Raw genomic sequence first — 16,831 nt, forward strand, 5'->3', positions numbered from 1 at the left:
AAGCCACCATAATCGAAGGCCCTTGCCACAGGCAGAACGGTACGCTTTCCAAGGCAGCTACCCCTGTGACACAGTGTTATATGTCTGTTCAATATATAGATAAGTAATATGTCTGTTCACTGTTCAATCCAATGAGCACAAAAAAAGTCTTAGCGCTTAGAAGTGTTAGGTCAATTGAAGCAAAGTTATTTCAACTCTTCTAAAGTATATAACTGCAACCAGATTGCTGATTGGATTTTCCTGTACGGCAATTAAAACACTTTCTCTTTTCACCAGGAAAAGAGGTGTTGCAAGCAACATAAAGTTAACGAGGGGTGCAAGAAATACCTCCCCAACAGATCATGTATGCTGGTGCAATGCTAACGCCTAAAAACGTGGATATTGATCACGTTACTTTTCCCATTTTTTTATGCATTACTTTATAATAAAACATACAACTAAGCCCAAACCAGCCTTGAAACTTTTTCAGGAACATTTGGGGGTGGAGGGAGAGGGTATTTGCCGTTCTTTCCATTTGGCACAAGCTATCTAGGGAACGCACACCTAAAAAGAGTAACAACGATGCACAGATCCAGTGCAGAGATGCTATTAGAAAGATCAACTCATATGGTGCATTCTGCCTGTGAGACCTGTAATTGGGAGATAATACACATAAATCTATTTAAAAAATTTTTAAAAGTGATGGAAGCACTTCTTGCTGGCAGAGACATTTGCTGGATCTTCCCACTTCACCACCAAAATGCTTTCTTAATTAAAAACTTTCAGAAGGTGGCCACAAAGACAGCAGGTGATTCCCACTCAGGGGGAGGTTAGTCACACTGCGTGTTTTAGCTGCAAACTTTGAATTTTAGAACATAATTCCTTGAAGTCAGGGCTAAGTGTTGTGGATGGAGCTACATCCGTGGGACATGATTTCAGACCTGGACCTGGTATGGCAGCTCTGAACACACCTTCCAACTGCAATATGTGTATTGTACTTGACGTTCAACACATGTATTTCAGCTGATGTGGCAAGCTGCGGATCACAGAAATTGAATTCAATTTGTTTTGAGATCATACGGCACGCCGCAAACAAAAACAACCATATAAAATCTAGATGTCTTCATAGCATATTTTAAAAGAAAGCCCATGAAGCCGCAGAGGAGTTCCCCGAGCAAGGATGCAGAAGGATTTAAGTAAAAAAACTATCAGTTTGCTCAGTGTTATCTCTTGGCACGATCACACTCCCATCATTTACATTAGCTGCTTCCAGTTGGAGACCGTTTTGTTTCTTTGGAGTTTTAAAAGCCCTCAGACACTTAAAAAGCGCAAACATCATTCAGCAGCTGCTGACGTCTGCTGCTTCTTCACCCACTCCCCCTCCACTGTGGACGTGCAGGCGGTGGTTTAATCCCCACGCAGACCCCCGGTCTGGCCTGAAGGCCCTCAGGGGTACAGATAATGCTACTGCAACAGACTTTGTACTAAACTCATTGAAAATAGTTTATCAAATTACAAGAGTGGGATGTTTTATCTACATGGGAAGAAGTTATAGATGTGCTACCACCCTGAAGATCTTACTGTAAATATAAACACGTGGTTTTTGAACAGACCAGCGTGCTGCGTCAAGCTCTGCGCTTCGGGGTGAGCTCCGCTCCCAGGCTGTGCAACGAACCCCTCAGGAAGCTACAAACCACGCTGGCGCCCGCTCCCTCCCAGTCCCCAAAACCTCCCTCCGAACCAGTCCAGCAGCAGCAGAGCTGCTCCCCCGCCTCGGAGGCTTGGCCGCCTCTGCCCCAGCACCACCCCGTCCCCGTGCCCCGACTCCGGCACTGCACTGGGACCCTCCTGGGACCCGCTGAGCTGATGCCCACGGCTCAAACCACCTTGAAATCTTCACAGACCTGACCAGGGAGCTGATCCATTGAAAGAGAGCTGATAAAGGGGCTGGGATGTAAAGTAACATCATATAAGCCTACGGAAAACAGCTTGTATTTTAAAATGTTGGGTATTTTGAATTTACCTTTTTTTTTTTCCTAACTGATACAGAAAATGCTGCAGACAGGAGCTGAATTTGTATTCCCACTTGAAAATGATGAATGTGCTTTAAATTTATCCTAGGGTGGAGATGGCTTTTGAATTGCATGAGCTCACAAGCAGCTCGTTTGATTCCCCTTGATGGGGTCTGTCACGCGAGCGCTGCGGGATGTGCTGGCACGGGAAGACGCTGGAGAAGCAAAATCGCTGGCAGTGGGAGGGGACGAGGCAGCGGGGCTGCTGCAGCCGGCGGGGCCGAGGCAGCCCAGGGGCCACGCGTCCCCATGTCCCCACCACAGCTCCTGGCTGCGGCAGCACCAGCGCTGATGGGCTTCCCACCAGAGGATGGCATATTGCGCAAGCAATAGCACATGGACGTGGCAGAGAGAACCAGCTGTAGTGGTCCGACTGATGCAAATCAAGCATTCCAGCAGTGCATCTGACGAGGGAAATTTTTTGCTTGCATTATGCCACCAATACTATATATAGAAAATTAAATTAAAAAAAAAAACCCAAAGACTCCATTTGGAAAACATCAAACTAAGATTTGTGCTTGATAAGCTACAGCTTTATTTTACTTGTGCGTGCGTGTATATACGTGATATGTCGTGTTAGTGAGTGAAAATGTACAATAATGCTCTTCTGAAAGCCAGAAGTCTAACAGGTACCAAATGGTCTCGGGGGCTAATACAGAGACAAGACTGATTAAATATAAAAGCTATGGGATCCAATAAGCTCCCTGCTTTACATGGTGGAGACCGGGACTCAAATCTTTGTTTCTTTTCAGAGGTGCAAATGGCTTTGAGGCTGCGTGACGCCTACGCCTTTGACCACAACACCCCAAACAGACAAAGGATATCCTGAAGTCTGGTCTTTATCCCAGTGGACAAGAATATACGCATCTTGGCTGTCACCTGGGCATAGCATGTCCTGTCTTTTAAAAGGCTTAACAAAACCCCGAGAAGAGACGTACCCAGTTATCTACCTATATCCAACCTTCCTGCCCCTCCAGACCTTCCAACGCCACCAGTCACTGACCACAGCGGAGCAAACCTCCTCTCCTGGCAAGCTATTTCACAACTTCAGGCTTCGTCATCTCAGGGCTCCCGGAGGGCAGGGGACGCAGGTAAGCATCTCGCCATTAAGAAAACACTCACTGCCACACTGCTTTGGACATGAGTGCCGAGAACACGCTTTCTGTTCCACCAGCCACCAAAATCACCTCCATGTGCCAGCAGAAGACATTTTATTTCACCACACAATCTTTGGAAGACAAATGCAGCATCAACATTTTCCTAGCTGTACTGTCGAAAATGTTTATGACTGCCATTTATTTAAGACTGCCATTGACTAATTGCAAGCCATGTGCCAGATCCTCATTAATTCCTGAAACTGTCTGCTGAACCATGCCAAAATCCTCCCGTTACTATTTATTTGACAGCCCTCAGCAGCCAGCGGTCCCCCGGCACAGGCAGGCAAGGCACAAACCCAGGGGAGACCCCAGAGCCCCGGGGGAATTTTTCCAACTCTTTTCAAAGAGTTGAAAAAATACTCCACATCACAAGGAAAGGAGAACCAGAGAGAAGGAAGGCTGCACCAGAGCGTCAGCATTTGGGGCAGAAATTAATTACAGGATAAGCTAATGGAAAGGGCTCTGAAAAAGAGGATAAGGAGGTTCAGAAGTTATCGGGTGAGGGTGTGCACATGCGTTTTGGATGAACCCTATTAGCCGCTTGACTTTAGTACTTGTGAAAATCAAAGTATGTGAATAAGCTGCCTTCCCATCCTTGAAAATTTGTCGAACACTTGCTGGGTTTTATATCCCTTTTTAATGAAGCATTTTATAGAACGTAAGCCAGAGTACCACAGAAATACCCACAACTTCTGATAATATCTTAACATAAATTAAACCCATACTTTTCCTGGAAATTAGTGTGTGGAGTGGGACAGAATGAGGTCTGGTAGCGTAAAATTTTCATGAGAGCTGATGAAATACTGTGCAAACTTCTGTAAAGCCCAAGCAATAAATTCAAATCCCAAGCTGAAACACTGCCTACCATACCCATCCTGGCTCTTTTTTGTGGTGGAAAACTTCAATTAAATCAAACCAAAGCTGGTTGTATTACGTGCACGATTGAGAAAAAGCCATTGGGCTGAAAACAAGCAGGAGCAAAGTCAGAGAAAGGCCCATCCTGCTTTACCACGCAGGTCACCCTCTGCTACACAAAGTGAATTTTTAGTTATTTTAGTTGTTGAAAGACTCTAAAATGCCTGTTCAGAAATCATTGGTTTCACAGACACCCCTCTCTTCAAACAGGAATTTCTTCTCAGCTATGTTGGCAATCAGCATCCACAGCTCATTAGTTGTTTTACATTTTGTTCTAGATGCGTTTTGTTCCGTTTTAGTATCCCCCGGTGGAAGGTACAGCTTGCTGTCCAAAGAAAGCCCTTACCGGGCTACGCTGCATAGCCTGGATATTGCCAACATGTTGAGAGGAAGCCCAGGTGAAAAGCGCTTTAATATTTCTTACAGTGAAATGCAGTTCTGAATAACACAGTATCAATCAGCATCTGCTGTACTCTTCGTTAAATAAGAGCCCATAAATTAGCCAAATGCCTGAGTTTATTTCCTTTCCTTGCTTTAGACTGCAACTTCTTTCAAGTGTCGTCTTAAACGTATACATCCATCAGGATGAAACCAGTGCCTATTTTTCACAGACCTTGTGCCTAAAAAGGATAAACTATTTTTTTAGTGTTTTTAAGAAGTGTATGAAACTCTCTTACCCAAAAGGTGACAGTATTGAACACATACTATGAGGAAAAAAACCCAGAAAATTATAAAAGACAGTTTAAGGAAAACATGCTACTGCCATATTGCTTGTATTGGTAAACAATATACTGGTGGAGTCTGAGCCATCCTCTCCTCCAGTCCAAACCTCACCTAAACACCACGGTTCTTCACACCCTGCATCAGCGCTGGCATTTGCTTTTTGAAGGAAAAAAGATCACGATGGCAACAGTCGGGCTGTTTTAATACCGTACAATTTGGTTGCCATCTGGCTCCTGCTCCCCAGTACATCACAGCCATCATCTTGTACTCTGGGTTACAGCAACCCTGAACAGCTTCAAACCCTGCTGGCTGAAAATCGTAAAAGCAAAAATTGTGTTCACCATTCTATTAAAAACCTGCCGCTGGTATGAATACTTGTCATGCTCTTAGCCGTTGGGATTGCTCCATTACTCCCCTGGTTAAAATAACTGCTTTAACAAAAAATAGCAGGGACGGTCTCCCGTTTAGTTTCTCTGCACTGGGATTCTTGAACACTGGGAACAAATCAGTGGGCTGTAACGTGTCCCCCTGATACAGGGCCAGGAATTGCTTCGCTATTTCAGCCCAGTGCCAAGACTAGAGATATTAAAGTTAAACCCAAGTTTAGGATTTCCAGTTGAAACAAAGAGCTGGTGATTATAACAGCCCAGATCGATGCAATTTCACAGTAATATCTGGAACACGTAGTATTTTGGGGGAAAAAAAAACCCCTCACATATTCAATGAAATGAAAATATTTCCAAATAGTGGTAGTTTGGGTTTTTCACATCCTCCTCTTGTCCCTCCCTTTTTAAAAATAGCATGGCACCTCAACTAGGATCAGAAGCAAACTCCAAAAATTGAAATACTGCTGCTATTCTCATGCAACCTTCACAAAAAAAGAGGGAAAAAAAGAACAAAAAGAAGAAAGAAAATACGTAGTGCTACATGGTTTTTAAAAGTGTGTCTGGAAAACAATTTGATTCTGTTCCTACAATAAAGTTTAATGTTTTGGATGCAATCACTGCAAATTACGAAGCCTTGGCAACCTACTCCGTTCAAACATATGGAAATTTTGTCTGTCAAACTTTGCTTTCTTCACTTACTGCCTGCTAATACATTTTTATAACTGCCTCACCAGCCAATATGATTTCATTACAGACTGCGATCCAAAGTGACATGAAACCACTATTTTTTCTTCCAGCTGGGGGCTCGTGTATTTGGTAGAAATCCCAACCAGACTGTAACAAGTCGTGCTTGTGGTGCTGAGCGAAACCCCAATCTGCCACCCTCCGGCTCCTGATTTCCCTACCTGAGGATGGTGGGCACTTGCTCAAAAATACCCCAGAGAGAAGAAAAGTTTAACATAGCGCCAACAGAATCCTCCCTCCCTACGTACAGGGGAGAACAAACCAGTCTCATGGCACCCCAACAACCAGAAAAAATCCCAAACGAGCTTTCTTGGCCATTTATTCATCTGCGCAATGACAAGTGATGGGGATGAAGCATTAACCTGGCGATCTGCTGCAGATGCAGGGCTGTCACGGTGATGGCTTGAGGATGCAGCCAAAGACCACGCTCAGATTAAAAGGGGGATGGAAGCTGGAAGCTGGAAACCCCAAGGACATGGCGTGAATCTAGCTGGATTTGCCTGGAAATAAACAAAATACTAAAATGCCAGCCCTGGCTCCTCTTCTCATTGCTAACGTCCTTTTTGTGGAATTTGCCAGGAAGAACCACAAAAATTTCCCCTCTCAAAAGGCCTTTCAGAAGTCAAAGGGCTGCCTGAATACCAGTATTGTGAGCGTCCGTAAGAGGGACGCGTCGGGATGGTGGCCCCATACACGGTGCTTGGCTCCTTCCCTACTGTACGCTGCAAACTGCGAAGCGAGGGCTCGAATCCTTTGCTTTTGTTTGCAAAAAGAAGAAAAAGACAGCAGACCATCAAAATTTCTCATTTTTTAGAAACTCTGAAAGTGTTAGCCACGCAGTGCTCAGAGACTGACAGAGGGCTGGTAGGAGAGCAATCAGGAGAGGAATTCGGGGATCTTTTGCAGGAATATCCCTATATGATATAGGGGTGGATGTATAGGGTAATGCTCCTGAGCCGGGGGGTGCAGGTTCAGACCTGGGCTGTCCATAGGCACACGCAGCCAGTGCCATCGCTGTGGACCTGGCTGCCAGGCTCAAGGAGGGCAGCACTCTCAGCAAGCCAGACACGTGTGGAGGAGATGGCCATCACCCCGCCTCGGGGTGCAGAGCAGCACGCTGTTTTCAATGTACAATTTGCTGATTTGTACTTGTGTTCCTGAAAAAGGAGGCTGCTCAGACTTCAGGCCAATTCGATAATACGATTTCTCTATAATCCATCTGAAACAGAGTTCGAGGCTCCAACATGTTAAAGCACACGCTCTTCCAAACAGCGCAATTACAGAAAGCTGGGGGAGGAACCTCTTTAATATCAGTGTCTGCAGGACTGTGATGGGGGACGCATCTTTGCACCACGGCTACATACAGTGTGCATCTGGCAAACTGGACATCTAAGTCAGCCCAGAAAAGAAACCCCAAAATGCTACACCGACGGCACTTCACTGATCACGGCACTGTTTTAGGAGCAGCAGGGCAGCATCTGGCCAGCTACCCTCAGACTTAGTTCATTACTTCATTTATTTTCTTTCCCCTCCAATTTGGCCATGCCACCAAGAAGGATGCTGCAAATAAAGGAGACTCGTTCCCATCCTCACGGAGAGGCAGCGCTTAATACCTGTATATAAAACAGTCCTGCTCCAGCATTTTCACGAGGACGTGGACGAAGCGGCTGCAGTACAAGCTCCCACCCCAGAGACCCCTGTGAAATGCCAGCCCCGAAGCCTCCAGCACGCTCCTACCTCGCAGGTCCTGCTGCGTGCGGGCGCCGGCCATGCTCTGCCGCGGCATTCGGAGGGAGGTCCGCAGGGGAGTGTGTCTCTGCTCGTCCAGGTAAGCGAGATCTTCTAAGTGGGCTGAGCTGGTGGCTGCCATGAGAAAGCAAACAACTACATCACACCTGGCTTTCAGGTCTAGTTTCTGGTTAATGTATTTTTCCCTTTTTAAGCAAAATACACAGAATTGTAACTACATTGAGTCAACACAGCTAAGACGAACTAAGTCTAATTTCCCCTAGTAAGGAGTAAAGAAGTGTTTTGGTAACTTTTTCTCATGCCCTATCGGTATTTGCTCTGGTTCGGTCTCCTGTTGATGTTCACAAATAAAAAAAGACACATGGAAAATGGAGACGCCGAGTCTCTTAGATCTGACCTAAGTTCTCCCAATCACAAAACTCACTCAATCGCATGTGTGCAAGGCTTGACAGAGGCCGGCAGCATTTCCTACTACATAAAAGACAACTCTTCTGCATCTTATGCTGAAGCCCACAATCTCCTCTTCAATTATTTTAGAGCTACTTAGTTTGTATATGAACATTTATCTGTTCATAAAGCCAGAATTAGTGGCAGAAAAATTAAACTTTCAACAGGCCAGCAAAAATACACAAATAAATGAGAAAAATGTTATCTGAACTAAAGATATCTGAACTATCTCCCATTCCAATGTTACTTGCTCATGGGAGAACTCAGTTTTCTTTGTAATGCTAGATTAAGTAGGAATAATTTATTGGTCTCTGCGGAAGGTGCCATCATTACATGAATAAGCGTGGTTGGAAGAGAAACCGCAGCTAGAAACTTTACCTCTCTCTCTCGGAAACTGGCAGATAATACAGTGCAAGTTATTTTTTATTCCATTTTTCAACTGAAGCACATGGATTGCCCCACCACTAGCCAAGCGCACACCTCCAGATGAGCAAGCTACTTGATTACAAATATTACAAATTTGGATGATTACAAATATTTTTAAAATTGAATTTCATGATGGGTGCTGCACTGTTCAGTGGGAAATGCCTCTGGACCGTATCAGAGGGGAATGACTAGACTTAACGCTGGCCACAAAGTTGCATCAATCAATTTTTTTTGATTGGTGATGACTGAAGAAAATGTGGTTTAAACAAAACAAATTTGGATCACTTGCATTTGAATTTACCCACTATTCTGCCATGTCAGAACCTTTCTCAGTCAAGTAATTTACAGAATATTGTAAAACAAATGAATGAAAATTCCACTGCATGAAATAAGCTTCCCAATTATATACAGAAAACTTAAAAAATAGTCTTTGCAGATCACCAGCTCTGTTCTTGTTCTGATAACCATTTCCGAAATGTCACAGTAAACATTTACCGATGGAAATCATGCTGCTCAGTATTTAGCTGCTCAGTACTCTGTATCTGATACTCCTTTTTTTGCTTTAGTTTTTGGTCAATTACCATAACAAGATTATTATTTTAAATTGAACTAATTAATTAAATGACTTCTTCAAAGACTGCCTGTGAAGCTGACATTAATTCTTTTCTGTGAAATGGGTAAATATTTTGATATAGCTCTCTAGAGTAGCGCATGGCACTGGACTTTGCATCCTTCCTCCTTGTCACACAACACAAGGTGTAACAATTCAACAAAGCTGAAAGGCAGAAAATTTAAAAACTAAGAGAAATCTTTTTTTCATACAACGCCTAATGACCATGTAAAAATCTTTACAAGATCTTACTGCAGTCAAAAACTAAGCAAGATTCAGAGACTGTAACAAGGGGTGGGGAGAAGGGGCTTAAATTTGTCAGCAATTTTTAATGCTTAAAATTGCCTGAACTCTGTATGTAAGTTTTAAGAAAAAGAGTGAGAGAGAGAGAGGGGACAAAAGGTAAACAACAGGAGTGAGAAAAAAAGAGGAGATAAAACCATCAAAGTCTGTTTTTAGAAGTCCTTCATGCCCTTCTACTCTTGTAAAGTTGATTAAACGTTCACTGTGAAGGAGCAGATTAGAGCTGAAATGCTGCAATTAGAAAGATGTGGCTCTAGCGTGGAGGGAAGTTATTTGCTGTAAGCACTAAACCCGCTGCAGCTTGCGCACAGCATCTCCAGCATTCAGCTTCAGGTTTCACTCACGCTACAGTGGCACAGGCCAATGAAATGTGCCTTTTGCATGAAAACGTGTGCAATTTCTGTCCCCTTTTTGCAGTGTAACTGAGCCAGAGGATCTGCAGTGGAAAAGCAGATGCTGCTGCAGCAACCGCAGGCGGACCCCAAGCATCCCGGGGGTATCCAGTCCAGGGACACAAACCACAAGCCTGCCCAGGAGCCTGGTGCCACGTCAGGCAGTCGGTCCTTCCCCCAGCAGCCCTCATCCCACCAGCCCTGCCGGCCGTGCCAGCGTCAGCTGGAGTACGCCAATACATTCGATGCACTTGCACACGTGGCTGCTGACTTTCTCGTGAAAAGTCGGACCTTAATAGAGAATCCTTTCTTGTTAAACAAAAACCCCTTTTCACTTCAGTTGATTGTCAGGCAACAAGATAAAAAGCAGCCAGCCAGGACTGCCTAGCACTGGCTGGTGCATTTACGATATGCTGAAAAACCACACCAGAAACAGCCCTAATTGATCCTGGGAGAGTTTAGAAAAGGAATATTCAGGCAAAGGAGACCCTTTTTTTAAAAAAAAAAATACATTTTTGAAACCAAAGTCTGAATGCTTTTCTATTTGTAAATGACACTGCAGTAAGCTTATGCAGACCATTAAATTAGGATAAGGATTATCATCCTTTCCAGGCATATCTTCTACCCCTGAATGGGAGTTATTAATGCCTTACACACAGAGCTCAGCAGTTTTGCTGCGCCAAGGCTTCGTCGCATACAATAAACAAACTTGCTGGCTGAAAGAACTACTGTTTCTTCATGAAGACATCACACTTTTTTTTTACTGAATTCTGTTAAATATCCTCATGAATTCAGTTCAAGTTACCCTGTTGAAGCTGCTCCTGCTTCTCTGGAAAAAAAGGAAAGAAAACAGAAGTCCCCATATTGGACTCGCTGCAAGGAGAACCGAGCACCCACAGCAGAGCACAACTGTGTGTATGCTCCATCACTATATATATATATATACACACACACACATATATATACACACACGAGTGTGTGTGTGTACTCTCTCTCTCTCTCTCTCTGTGTATATATATATCTATCAGCTGCTGAAGGACATTTCCTCCTTCTAAATTCTATATTCAGTCCTGTTCCAGTCCCATTTTCATTCTATGAAGCACATACAGAGCCATCAAGGGTGACCAGAAACATTAATCTTGTTGTTAATTTCACTTCTTTATACAAGATCATTCAATGTAGCAACAAACTGATAAAAGCTTGTTTTTCCAATTTATATAACAACAGTTAAAACCAAAAATTATTTCCTCCCCAATTACTCATCAAAAAAAAAGTTTTGTTTTGTTTTTTTTTAAATTCACATTAGTCCTTGAATAGAGAATTAGTTTTACAATATGATTATTAGCAAATTTTTTTTTATTTCAGCCTCCAGGAAAACATCCTCCTACAAGCCAATCTTGTGCACACCGAGAAAATACTGCACTAGAAACATGCTGCATGCCCAGGAAGCAAGACCTGCAATACTCCAGGGCAGTACAGAGCCCCCTGTTAATTGCACAGGATTTTAAATACCAAATTATTATTCTTAAGAGGCACAGATCATCTGCCATACACAACCTGGGCCGCCCAATCCATATTTGACTCACCAAACACACACGACTTGTTTGATTGTTTCAGAAGCATCAACTAGCGGCAGCTGCACACCTAGCGTGTAGTTTTCTTAAATTAGTACTAATTGTGTTTATTTAAAACTTTGTGGAAAAAAACTTGATGAAGAGGCTCGCTGGGAGAGCATGCCCAGGTTTCCAAGCCCAGTGTCTCAAACTCTACCAGCTGGTCTAACCACCCATGGCATCTCCCGCTCGACACATCGCTTTCCTTAGAACAGAGGCTAAAAACCAGCACGGGTATAATTTTTACTTTGCAATATTGGCAGTTCTACTTTTTTCTTCCAAGAAGGCTGCCTTTAAGGGTTTTTTGTTGTTGGTCGTCTTTCTTTTTTTTTTTTCTCCTTTTTAAGTCCTCAAAACCCACTTTTAGAATAGTTTCAGATGAATGGAGGTCTGTGATATTTAATCTCTTACATAAAAGCCACAGTTAACGGATAAAGAGCTGAGTGCCTCATACACATCAGTCCTATCTTCTCCTTACCGCCTACTTACGGCCTGCAGGATTTTCCTACTTACAAAGGTTTTCAACATGAAGCCAAGATTTCTGGAGCCTAAATGATGGATAACCGGTCACCACAACTGTTAATGCAGAGCTGGACTTTGGAGACATCCTTAGAAACTGGTTTCTAGACTGTGTCCACACCAGCTAGCAGCTAAAAGGAGGGTTAGCAATGTTGGGACTCATGACGGTTTCTGAGGAAGATAATTTTGCCAGCACTTGTTGACTTGTGTAATTAAAAAGCTTTTCTAATGCAAAGGGCTGAACAATCTTTCAAAATTGCATTAATATTCTAGGATGCGGATTTTGGTGAGAAGACAGGAATGAAGCCTAAGGGCTGTTCTTCACATTCACCCAGTAACTGAGGTCTACAGAAAGATGGCAGGCAGTCCTTTATTACAAACCAAGAGAAGACCGTCAACCCTGCTTGCTCCAAAACAGCAAACGGCAAAGGCATGACAAGCCGGCTGTTCCAACGGCCGCTCGATGGCACTCATTACTGCACAACAGGCAGAAAGCAGTTTCTGAAGCAAACAACAACTGAATATTTTTCAAGTCCCTACAATACACATGCAGCCTCCTGGAGGAAGAATTGTTTCATTTCCTGGGGAGAACTGCAATCCTGCTGGCATTTTTTATTTTTCTTTTATTTATTTAAAGAGTTTGCATTTCAACCTCTGTCCTGTCTGCGAAACGAGAAGCCAGCTGCAATCCCAGATGTTTTGACGGGGTGGACTTTGTGCGCTGCCAGAGAAGAGCACGACGATGGCCAGTGGCCTCATTTACTGTTGGTCCTACAAGAAGCGAGGAGTTATTCCTCAGCAGCCCAAAGCCAGGCTCTCTTCCCATCTTCATCGTCATCATCATCATCATCATCTACAGCCATAACCGAGGAGACTCGTACATGACGAACTGCAGCGAGTGTGAGCTGCCAGATCCATTTCACATTTTGCCACGGATTATTTTTGCAATTGTCAGTACAACTATCCTGCCATTTCTCAGGCTGATGAACTCAGATTTATCTTCCTGATTTAGAACTGAGGAATAATTAAAGAGATCTAAGGCCAGAGGAACGAGAAGTAATTTTTTCTGATAATATGCTTCAGTACTTCAAAAATTATGCAAGATCAATTTGTCTTAGAAAATATAATATTAAACCGTTGAAAGCTTCCCCTCAATTCTGAACCTTACCCCACGTAATAAGACACAGTGACTGCAGATAAAACACAAGGGAGAGAAGAAAGTACCTCCTCAAAACCAGTATTTGTATACCGCAGATGCAGTTCTCCCAAGGAAATGGCAAACAAATAGTGGAAGATAATTCATTTTCAAATGTACTGTTTGAACAACAAACACAAAACAACCTGACATGGAATTGATATTGGGCAGCCCAGGGAGGGGGTGGACTTTGCAGACAGGGTCATCTGGGGGAGATGCCCTCATCTGAGTCAATGGATTCAGCTTGCCATCCCTGATGCACAGATCAGATTGCGTTACTCAAGGTAAGATACTCTCTGTGTACCCCAAATTCAGATTCTTTATAGCTGGATTAATAAATATGCTTCAGATTTAATGACATAACTTTTGGCTGGATATCTAGTCTAAGTTATCAAGAAACAGTCAAACACAAACAGGACAGTATTAAGTTTTGGGGTTTATCCGAAGCATCTTCATTTCACCTCTCTCCTTGGAATAATTCATATGAAGAGTTGCATCTACTTCAGAGTTTAACCGAACCCCATAATGAAAGTAAAAAAAGAAGAAAGGTGGAAGTTTTTGTTACACTGCAACGCAGCTACCACTGCAGGGCTTGCGGGAAAGCATGCGCTCTACGGCAGATCTCATTAGAACTTGCTTTCCCTCTGTTGCAGTGCATTTTGCTTAACATTATTTCTCTCTGTGCTATTTTTGTATCCATTCTCTTTCCCTCGGGCAGAGGTAAAGGTGTTCTTAAAAAGCTTCTGCTCTGCTTCCTCCCCTGTGGTCTTCAATAGGTCTTACTGCGGTTTCACATCTCTCCCGTTGGTCACTCCAGACCGGACTGCCGCTCTCACCCGGTTTCTGTGACCTTTCCCGGACTCCTCCAGGGAAACCATGGGACAGAGGGAAATATGAACACATTTCAACATGAAAAAAAAACATTTCTGTGACTGGTCTCTTCCAATCACTTTCATCACTTGCTCAAAGACCGCTGCTTGACCTCGTATTTTTCTGACCTTAGGTGAGAGACACATTTGCTTTTCTGGAAGTTGCACTTCTCAAGCCACATTTTATAACCTTTCTTGTACCATTAGCTTTAGCTTGTGCTTTTGCCTTGTGCGGTGCAGGCAGAGGTAGGCAGGTCCGCCAGACACTCAGATCTCTGCCAGAAACACCCTTAGAGGACCAAGTGCCAGACAGCAGGATACAGGGTCAACCGAGACAACCACTGCTCACTGGGTTCTCAAAAAGACGTAATTTATAGGCATTTATGCAAACCCTGCCCTCACCTGCAAAGATATACTTTTCTAATGGATAAAGAATTTAAAGTTAATAACTAACAATATATTTGCTGCTTTTTTATATTCTCCAAGAGGAAAAAGAGAGGCCCTGGTATTATATAAGGGCATTTTAATTCTTTATTAACATTTAAACAGACCTTATAAACCATGTATGTGGTCTAAATAACACAAGATTTCATGTTTCATTTCACAGGTAATGGAAATAGAATGAGACGTTCATTGTGTACACGAAATGCAAACTTTCCGAAGAAATTTGTGTTCATTCAAAAACCTGAATGCCCAACACCAATGCCAAGCGTCTTCTGATGATTACTATGAAAAATGTTGAAGTATATAAAATGAATTATTGTGCCTATTTGCCTGGGATAGGGTAGGAAGAAAATGCAGTTGAAGCTTTCAGTTTCTGGGAACAATAAAACAGCAAAGCAAGTGGATTCATATGGGGCTGAACTGTAAAAGTGAGTTTTAAAGAACTGTTGGAAGACCTGGGATTATTTTTATAGGGTTTTTTCTTGGATCATATCCTCTCAAAAACTGCAGCCCTCTCTCATTTCGGAGCACACACCACTTCTCCCAACAGGTAAAAAGTTCTGCACCACACCGCAAGACCACTTTTTTTTTTTTTTTTTTTTTTTTACTTTTGGGGTTTTTTGGAATGAATTTTGCTACCGACTCTGACTGTCTTCCTGAAACTGTCACCCAAATCACTGGACAACAGGTAAATGCGACAAAAAAGAGAATTTTAATTACTTTTTTGGTAATTTGCTGTTGCTATCAGTGCCACAGCCATGGACAATTTCCAGATTAGCTTTGTACCCTTTTCCATTGCCATCATGAGGGCCTTTGGCAACGACTGTTTCAGGCCAGCGTTACGGCTGGCGTACGCACGGCTTTGTGCGCGTTGGGGAAATACAGAGATTTTTCCGTATCATCATCCCTAACACAGACACTTCCTACCTTGACTCCACTTCTTTGTTCCTTTCCATTTCCTGCCCCCCCCTTTTTTTTTTAAAGCTTCAAGATTTGGGGTTTCAGTTAGAACTGGTGATTACTGGGTTGTGCTTTCTGAATGCCACACAGCAAGAAAAATTGCTGTTAATACTGGAAGAACAAAGCAACGTTTCTTTGTACTGCAAAGGCCGTGTTCAGGAGAGGTAACACGTACCTCCCAACACTCCCTTATCCTGACTATGTAGGAAGGGAATTTCCTTAATTAGAACTAAAGAGAATTTTTAATTTGCTTTTTTATGGGTGTCTCCCCCTGTTAAATTAATACAGTATAACTCAGCATTGGTTAAACAAAAGAAAAAAGTGTATTAATGGATTTCAGTTATAACATTGAGGTTAACAGAAAATATAATCACTTCCCTGTGCGCAAACAATTTAAAATACTACTTTAAAATCTTGAAATGTTAATGTGACTGATTGTGGTTCTAATCTGATAATACTCTACATTCCACATAGTTAGGGATGGAGTTCACCAAAACAGAGTGAATTTTTAAATAAGTGTCAGTATAAGGCTACCACGACTAAACTCGATTTTTACAACTCTTTCCCCAATAATATGATCATCATGTAAACGAAGTTCTCTCGGATCACTGAAGTCAGTAGGATTACAAGAATTTACTCCAATTTAGAACCTCAAGAGGGGTTTAACAAAAGCAGCGTAACACCAAGGAAATCCGGCTGTGCCCAAGTGGCAACGCTGGAGGTGCCGGCGAGTACAGGAATTTACCTCCAGCACAACGTTGCATTTTCCCCTTATGTTCACGCCCAACGTGGCTGAACAGTAATACTAAAGCTTTTCAGAAAATTCAGCCATCTGACATTAAAACTCTGCATTCAAGCAGCGTAACTTTGGTAAAATTACAAGCTACTAAATGCATGACACTAAAAATCTTCAGTAAATCCAGGTAAATCTTCTCCATCTCCAAGAGACTATGAGAAACTGAGGCCAATATCCACGAAGGGCCACTGTTCCTTGCATCTAGCTGGAGTGGGATGCGTTTCAGTTTCCAAGATGAAAGCTATACAACCGTTTCATTCCAGACGGTTTTATGCAAGTTAGCTGGTGAAAATCTGAATTTCTCAGGCTGCGCTGTGGCAACAAGCATTCTCTTCAAAGATAAGAGCAACGTATCAAGGGAACCACTTCTCTTTTTGAACTGATAAGGACTTTATAAGTAAAATGGCAGAAACAGTATAATCTAGAAAATATCAAAAAATCTCGAGATTGTAAAAAAACCTTGGAATTCCAGAGAGACATAACTAAAAAATGCTGAAAGAATATTTAGATCCACCAACCCGCGAGAACAAAA

At 42.8% G+C, this 16,831-nt stretch overlaps 1 protein-coding gene across 10 annotated transcripts in view; it reads right to left on the minus strand.

Moving 5' to 3' along the window:
* Nucleotides 1-16,831, minus strand: part of TANC2 (tetratricopeptide repeat, ankyrin repeat and coiled-coil containing 2) — a 252,991-nt gene that overhangs the window by 67,036 nt on the left and 169,124 nt on the right. For all 10 annotated transcript variants that reach the window (XM_072886245.1, XM_072886241.1, XM_072886242.1 and 7 more), the window contains one exon: nt 7,714-7,839. In XM_072886245.1, the coding sequence (XP_072742346.1) occupies nt 7,714-7,839 (126 nt within the window). The remainder of the gene's footprint in view (nt 1-7,713; nt 7,840-16,831) is intronic.

Source organism: Ciconia boyciana, chromosome 22 (assembly GCF_034638445.1).
Source record: "Ciconia boyciana chromosome 22, ASM3463844v1, whole genome shotgun sequence".
Taxonomy (NCBI): domain Eukaryota; kingdom Metazoa; phylum Chordata; class Aves; order Ciconiiformes; family Ciconiidae; genus Ciconia; species Ciconia boyciana.